The sequence below is a fragment of the Spea bombifrons genome, chromosome 7 (assembly GCF_027358695.1).
Source record: "Spea bombifrons isolate aSpeBom1 chromosome 7, aSpeBom1.2.pri, whole genome shotgun sequence".
Classification (NCBI taxonomy): Eukaryota; Metazoa; Chordata; class Amphibia; order Anura; family Pelobatidae; genus Spea; species Spea bombifrons.
Window position 1 is genome coordinate 2,805,761 of NC_071093.1, and position 8,776 is coordinate 2,814,536.

General features: G+C 43.4%; 1 protein-coding gene across 1 annotated transcript; it reads right to left on the bottom strand.

The window, feature by feature from the left end:
* Positions 1 to 7,135: 7,135 nt before the first annotated feature.
* GPBAR1 (G protein-coupled bile acid receptor 1) lies at positions 7,136 to 8,301 on the bottom strand. Its single transcript, XM_053471597.1, has one exon. It carries the CDS (start codon positions 8,204 to 8,206, stop codon positions 7,205 to 7,207), a length of 1,002 nt encoding a protein of 333 aa, XP_053327572.1. The 5' UTR covers positions 8,207 to 8,301; the 3' UTR covers positions 7,136 to 7,204.
* Between the last annotated feature and the right edge of the window lie 475 nt (positions 8,302 to 8,776).

Here is an 8,776-nt window from a genome sequence, read left to right on the forward strand (position 1 = left end):
TGTATACAGTAATAACCCCCCAGCACTGTATACAGTAATATAACCCCCCAGCACTGTATACAGTAATAACCCCCCAGCGCTGTATACAGTAATATAACCCCCAGCACTGTATACAGTAATATAACCCCCAGCACTGTATACAGTAATATAACCCCCAGCACTGTATACAGTAATATAACCCCCAGCGCTGTATACAGTAATATAACCCCCAGTGCTGTATACAGTAATATAACCCCCAGCACTGTATACAGTAATATAACCCCCAGCACTGTATACAGTAATATAACCCCCAGCGCTGTATACAGTAATATAACCCCCAGTGCTGTATACAGTAATATAACCCCCAGCGCTGTATACAGTAATATAACCCCCAGTGCTGTATACAGTAATATAACCCCCAGCGCTGTATATACAGTAATATAACCCCCAGCACTGTATACAGTAATATAACCCCCAGCGCTGTATACAGTAATATAACCCCCAGTGCTGTATACAGTAATATAACCCCCAGCACTGTATACAGTAATATACCCCCAGCGCTGTATACAGTAATATAACCCCCAGCACTGTATACAGTAATATAACCCCCAGCACTGTATACAGTAATATAACCCCCAGCGCTGTATACAGTAATATAACCCCCAGTGCTGTATACAGTAATATAACCCCCAGCGCTGTATACAGTAATATAACCCCCAGTGCTGTATACAGTAATATAACCCCCAGCGCTGTATATACAGTAATATAACCCCCAGCACTGTATACAGTAATATAACCCCCAGCGCTGTATACAGTAATATAACCCCCAGTGCTGTATACAGTAATATAACCCCCAGCACTGTATACAGTAATATACCCCCAGCGCTGTATACAGTAATATAACCCCCAGCACTGTATACAGTAATATAACCCCCAGCGCTGTATACAGTAATATAACCCCCAGCACTGTATACAGTAATACCCCCCCAGTGCTGTATACAGTAATATACCCCCCAGCGCTGTATACAGTAATATAACCCCCAGCGCTGGAACCTAAATACTAAAGACTGTGATTAACGTTTTGCGTGTTTTGTCCTCTAATTTAGATGGAGGCTAGAATTTCTTAAATTGAGTTAAAATTATTAAATCTGTCCCAAAATCTTCAAATCATGGACCCCCCTCGTCCCTCGCCGGTAGGTACCCGCTACTAGAACACGGCGGCTCTTAGAATTTCTCTTTAAGAAACTAAAACTTTTGTACCGGAGGAAAAAACAACTTTCTTAATCTCCTTTCTCGATGAGTCGTTTAATCGTTTATTCCTTTTATAAACCAGCTGGCATGTTCCAGACGTGAAGCCAAACAGATAACAGAGAACCGAGCCAAAGCGGATACGAATCGTGAGAATGAGCCGCTATCTTTCTATCGCAGAATTTGCGCTTTTTGGCTCTTTCATCTCTTTTTATCCTGAAGATCTTTTTTATTTTTGACTCAACTGAAAATTCCCCGACCCCTTTTATTTATTTTTATTTAAAAAAAAAATATGTGGTGCGGAAAGAAAAAAAAATAACTGGGATGTTTTTAGATGGAAAGGAAAGTCGTTCTCCGCTTTAACAACGAGCGAGAGGCTTGGGATAGGAAGCTCAATTGCAACAAAGCACAAAAAAGTGAAATCAATTGAAATGTTGTTTTTTTTAATGAGGAAATTAACATCACATCGGCAGATGTTTTTAAGTAATGAACTTCCATTCTCTTCATTGAGGAGCCCGTGTTACATATTCCGCGGCAGCCTTGATAGAGATGGTCTTGTGACTTCAGAAACACATATGTAGCGGTATCGGACACTAAGATAGTTCAATTGATTTTGTAATAAATATTTCTGTTTTAAAGCAAATGTTAGAACTAGAGGCCATAATGTAAAACTAGAGGGTCAGGGGGTTGGATGGATAGTAGGTTTTACTTTACTGAGAGGGTAGTAGATAAATGGAACAGTCTCCCAGCAGAAGTGGTAGAGGGTAATACAGTGAGGGTATTAAACATGCATGGGATAGACATACGGCTCCTGAATCTAAGACGAGATCAGTGACTGATTAAGGTTTGAGTTCTTACAGCAGGAGAAACCGGAGACTAGACGGGGGCCGAATGGGGCCGATAATTTGTTAAATTCCACATTTTAACGATACATTTCTTATATATATAATTAGCGAATCATTTATTGTGTAGTCTGCTATTTACAGAGAAAGAATTGAAAGAATTCCCCCGCCCATGACTTCAGAAGGTTCACGGACCATTAGGTGTGGCTTGTCATGGAGACATCACAATGACATCACAGTGACATCAGTCAGCAAAGTTTTATAGCAGATATTTGCCTTTAAAGAGGAACTTTCTCTGTCTCGGCATTTAAATTATTTTATAAAAATCACCCACAGCTCGTGCCGGAGGAAAAAATGCAAATCTGGCAGAAACTAATGTTTTTATAACAAAAGGATTATCAGCCATATTATTATTATTATTATTATTATTATTATTCTTATTATTATTATTTTTATTTTTATTATTATTTATTTTTATTATTCTTATTATTTATTTTTAAAAAATATTATTTTATTATTATTATTATTATTATTGCTATGTATTATTATTTTTTATTATTATTTTATTATTATTATTATTATCTATTATTATTATTGTTATTGTTATTATATTTTATTTATATAACTCCAACAATTCCCGCAGCGCATCTTACAGTCCCTACCTTCGAATGCTCTGACAGAACTAGAACTGGCGGACTGAGATGAACCGATACATTAGGGAGAGAAGGCTCGGCTTGTGAGCTGACAATCTAGATCATTCCTAGGCTTAGATTTCTCAAACAGAAAACAAAACAAAAATAGTTAGTGAAAGAGTTAATTGTGTGAATTGTGTAGTTGTCCCGGCGCTCGTTTAGAGACAGGGATCATGGGATGCGTCTAAAGAGGAAGTTGGGTGAAGAAACAGAATTGTGTTAACGCGGTTTATAATAAAAGACAGTTTGGGGACTGCGCAGAGCCGTTTATGTTTCCTAATCTCACTCCGACATGTAGGCTGCACTGTGCACACCGCCCGGGTGTCTGGCTTTTTCAGGACCAGTCCCTCCTAGTGTCCCAAATCCCTCACGCCCCCCTCTCTCCTCCCCTGATGCCCCGCTCTCTCCTCCCCTGAAGCCCCTCTTTTCCAGGAGGTCAGAATGTTTGCTGGGTATGAGGGGATCGCAGGGTTCTACAGCCCTAAAAGCCCCGATAATGTGTATAGAAACAGCAGGAAGCGGCTTTATAAATGAAACGGGGGAAATAAACATATTTTTGAGGAAATGCAGATATATTATTGCGATCCCATATACTGTAAATGACTCCTTTGTGTTAATGATATGATGTGACCCTCGCATAGAAATATATTTATAGATATATAGATAATGTATAGGAACGAGCGCCCCTTCCTTCGCTTAGGAAAGAATTCTCCCGTTTCCTTGACGATTCCCCCGACGGGACTCGGCCAGGAAGGCAGCGAAATATAAACAAAATTGTAAAAAATATAATAAGTCACACAAACAAAGGAAGTGCTTTTGAGTTTACAACGGAAAAGAGGGCATCGAGCTCCGGCGACACAAAAATAATCATTTCACGGATCACAGAGAAACGCAGAACCCGCCGGCAGATCGGCCCCATCCGGCCCCCGTTGAGTCGCCCGTTTCTCCTGCTGTAAAGACTCAAACCTTAATCAGTCGTTGGTCTCGTCTTAGATTCAGGAGCCGTATGCGGATGAGGATGGACTTCCCAATGCTATATATATATATATAATAATTATATCGCGGTTGCCTGGTTACATAAAATGTGTACATTAAACGGTAAAAGAGAACGTCTCCGGTTCTAAGTTTTCTGTCACTGAGGACGGGGAGTAGGTTTGTGCTTTAATGTCCCTGTTTACCGGCAGAGACGGCCGCTGGGCAAACACATTTATCCATTTGGCTGTCAGCGCGGGATGCGTTTAGCGAGACGGCCGTGTTTGCACACTCGAAATTTATGAGCTGAGAGCTCGGCGTTTTCTCTCTCGCCGCTCAAACATCGTAAATGGGCTTATAAAAAAACCAAAGGCCGGGGCTAAAATTTGACGGGGAAGCCATTAAAATATCGTTTACAACCTATTTTTCACACAGTTTTAGCTAGAGGCCGGGGTCCCTGTCTCCGGTGGTCCTCCGTTGGAAGGCCTAGCGGTGTGTCCAAGGGGGGGAGCTGGTGCTAGAGACCGGACCCGCCGCTCGGCCGCCGAGTCCAAACCCCGGACTATGACGTAATTTCCCGGCGCTCTGACATAGAGGAAGCGCTGGCCCCCGGTCTACCGCATCCTGAGCCAACAAGCGTGGGTTGTGTGTGTATCAGTAAGAATGTTAGTGTGTGTAAGTATGTGTGTTTATGTGTGTATGTGTGAGTGTGTAAGTAAGAATGTTAGATGTGTTACTGTATGCGTGCAGATGTTAATACATGTGTGTAGGTATGTTACTTTGGGTGTATAAGTATGTTAGTGTGTATGTCAGTATTTTAGTTCATGTGTGTGTTAGTATGTGTAAGTATGTTTCTATGTTACTGTATATGTAAGTTTGTGTCAGTATGTTAGTGTGTGCAAGTGTTTTACTGTGTGTGTGTTAGTATGTTTGTATGTTTGTATGTTACTGTGTGTGTGTTAGTATGTGTAAGAATGTTTGTATGTTACTGTGTGTGTGTTAGTATGTGTCAGTATGTTTGTATGTTACCGTGTGTGTGTTAGTATGTGTCAGTATGTTTGTATGTTACTGTGTGTATGTAAGTATGTTAGTATGTGTATGTGCATAGGAGGAGCTTGGGGTCCCAACTCCTTTCTCACAGGGGGTCCCTGGCGTTTTTTGTTACGTCACTGAGTGGAGAGGTGAGTCTACATGCACAGTGTTAGGGTAAGCGGGTGTGTTAGTGTGTGCTGTTGCATAGCATGTGCATCTATGTGCTGGTGTGTGTGTATGTATGGTGTTGTGAGTATTGCATTAGCATGAGTGTGTAGATCCACGTGAAGTGTTAGAGTGTGTGTCTGTGTGTGATGGTGTTAGCATGCCTGCGCACGCGTGTATGGTGTTAGCATTTGTGTGTTTGCAGCTCATGTAGCACAATCAAGAACTGGACTCGGACTCTCCAACACCCGTAAATACGATGAGTGTCCACTCACGCCCTAAAAAAGGTTTTCTGTGTTTCAGTAACAAATATGAGGTGAAATCACAGCTTCTGTGCCTTTTAGGTTAATTTATTTACTGCGTGTGCCCTCCCAGTGCCCCTCTTTAGCAGGACCGGTCCTCCTTCTGTCCCTCTTTCCTCCTTTTGTAGGGCTTAGAATGTTCGGAAGAAGCTATAATATCTGCTTAGATAATATCTCCCTAAAATGATGTCATGCGCGCTTTACATGCAATTGAATTAAAGGACGACTTTCAGAGACGCATCACTTGTTTAATCTTTAACGGCCAATTACGTCGACATATTTAGTCACGGAGTCCATACCGAGCAAAATGTAACAGAAGCAAACACGGCGGAGGGACGTGACATTGTACGACGTGACTCAATATTGATCTTTCTTTCTACTCGTCACAGAATCTCACACCTGCCACGTGAGAAACGCGCGCCGATTTCCGCAGACCGGATGCCGCGCTATCAGCGGACATTAAAGCGCTTTCCATGGTGAACCGTGAGTGCGGACTAATCAAGGGGTCAAAGGATTTCATTATTTTTTCTTCCGAGACATATCCTGAGCGCGTCTGAGGACTCGAGGGGTTAATGAAGTAGAGTTTGTAGACTTTTTGTGTGAGCCGATAAAAAGTAGAAACAGGAGAAGGGTTCATGGATTCGTTTGCCCCTGTGCTCCTCTCCCCTCCCTTAAAGACCCTCTTTCCTCTACCTGTGCCCCTCTTTCTTCCCCATGCCCCTCGCTCCTCCCTTGATGCCCCTCGCTCCTCCCCAGATGCTCCACTTTCCTCCCCTGATCCCCTCTTTCCTCCCCTTGCCCGTCTTTCCTCCCCTGATCCCTCTTTCTTCCCCAATGCTCCACTTTCCTCCCCTGATCCCCTCTTTCCTCCCTGTGCCCCTCTCTCCTCCCCGATGCCCCTCTTTTCTAGGAGGTCAGAATGTTTGCAGGGTATGAGGGTATCGCAGGGTTCTACTGCCCCAAAAACCCCGATAATGTGTATAGAAACAGCAGGAAACGGCTTTATAAATTAAACGGGGTAAATAAAATCCATTATTCTCTTTTCAAAGGTTTTAGTGGCAGAAATTGTCATCAATAGGTCACAAAATCACAGAAAAAGGCGTAATAAAGCCGCGTCACCAGCCGTACCCCTACCCGGGCATTTAAAACGTCGGAAGGTGAGGTTTGTAACCTGATGGAATCAGACACAAAGCAATAAAAGTATAATATACATAAAACACAGCTAAATACAGTATAAAACCACAGCAATCTGCCCTATAATACACAGTATTTTAGTGCAAAACACATCATTTTTATTTCATAGTAGCGGCAATCTGTTGATTACTCCTGATTAAAAGTAAAAAACATAGTAGTCATTCAATGGCCCCAAAAGTTGCCAGTGTCATCAAATTTACGGGCGCCGCTGCAGAAAAACAAGAAGTTAAAAAATAAAATAAGAAACGGGACATTTAGAAAATATTGTGAAACGTTATTTTAAAGTAAATCAGCATCTAATAAGAACAGACGAATAAATAAGACAATCGTCGGACAGTATGACGTCCCGTCACCGATAGCAGACAACGATAAAGCACGAGGAGTGATGGGAAAAGGCAAAAGTAGTGGTAAAAGAGCTGCAATCGCCATGGAAACCAATGGAAGGTTCATACTGATCGTTTGCACCAGAACATTCTTCATACATAACCCCAAAAGATATTATTGCTGAATATTCAATAAAAAGCTCTTAATCGTGTGCAGAAAGCCTCTCTAATGTTCTGTGGCCCCGGAGGGAAGGAACATCTACATTAATAGTCCACGTCGGCCTGGCCTTGAGCTTTCAGGTACCTGACGTACGAGCCACATATGAACACCTCTCACCCCTCGGGTACCATCATGGTCTTCGCTCCTCGGGTCAAGACTACAAGTCTACAAGAAGTGGGGCTTCATCAGGCAACGTTCTCAAGAAACCGTTTGAGTTCAAGTTTGCATAAAGACTTTACTTGACAGCGGTCAGACCATCCTCCAGCGTCTCGTCTTTGGTCGTCATGTCATGGAGACCGGACGGCGTTTTTTGGCGCTGGCAGCACGCGCTGCAGTACGTCCTGAAAATGTTCCTCCAAAGTTCTGTGTACTGGTGATGGCTGAGACCAAGGATGATGGGGATTATAGCGGCACTGCCACTTCCGACACAGGTGAGCGTGAGCATAATCCACCAGCTGATGACATATTTCTCCATAGCCAAGACCGAGACTTGGAGGAAAGCGATGTAAGGGACCCAACACACCAAGAAAGTCAAGGAGACGATGGCGATGCACTTGGCGTACCTCATGTCCATCTGGTGCTCCAGCTCTGTGGCTGCTCCTCTCTGAACAGAGCGGTGGAGCTTCTTAATATCCTTCAACTGTTTCCTGGCCACGGAAAGTAGTTTGACGGTGATGAACGTCATTGCCAGAATAGACGGGATAACAACGCCGTAGGTTTCCACGTAAATGTAGGCGTTCGTGAAGACGTAGTTGTAGGAACAGGTGCTGGTTTCGTTCCAATGATTCCAACCCATCATGGGCAAGCAGGCAAAGGCCAGCGGTAATATCCACACCAAGACCAAAGAGAATGGAACGCAACGGTGGACCCATATACTGCGATAGTGCAAAGGGTAGATGATACACAGGTACTTCTCATAGTGAACCATCAACAGGTTGGCCAAGAAAGACAGGAAGAAGAAGTTGGGGGAAATGAAGACAAACATACAAGGGAAATAACGCAACTCCTTGTTGAATCTCATTCGGGGGACGCACGGTAGTGCGACGCCGGTGAAGAAGTCTGCAAATAACAAACTAAGGAAGAAGTAGTTGGTCGTGTTGTGTAATTTACGATTGAAGACAATCCCAAAGATGATGAAGAGGTTGGAGATGATGATGAAGGCAGAAAGAGGACTGGAAAGGACAATGATAAGGTTCCGCTGGAAATCACTGTCGTCGACAGTGTTATTCTGCTCCATTCCTCCGCTGGTTAGGTGGAAGAACGAGTCCTTATTGTGTACAGAGGGACCATTCTTCTGCTGGAACGAGGGGGAGGAGCCAAGAACCTTCAAAATGGCTGCTCACACAGCCACATAACCTGTAATAGGGGAAAAGAGGCACGTCAGACATGTAAAGTACAGTAATGACGACACAGTTTGTACCAACAAATATGAGGCTTTGTGATGAGATACTACACTAATTTGGTTGTAAGAAGACTCGGTGATGTTTATTGGTCACAATATTAAGTATCTTTGCCCGAAAAGAGTTGTGGGGCGGGGGGTTCCCAGAGATATTTGAACCTAGTTGCTTGAAGATCTGTTCTTCTGCCATTGGTCGTCTCTAAAAGACGTGTAGCCAATGGGATCACGCGCAGGGCAGATAAGTAGAATAATTGAAGCTTTGTCTGTCTGTGGCTCGAGCCGGCGGACGCCATGGAGTTCCACAGATCTTAATCAATGCAAAGCAGCCGTTACAGGTGAGGAGATAACGCGCTGGACGATGCGTCGCCATGTAGACCTCTCACTGGAGACGCGCATGGATCTGAAGAG

What these genes read in the sequence shown, in the direction of transcription:
- GPBAR1 (XM_053471597.1), bottom strand. Translation starts at nt 8,206, where the DNA reads ATGGAGCAGAATAACACTGTCGACGACAGTGATTTCCAGCGGAACCTT.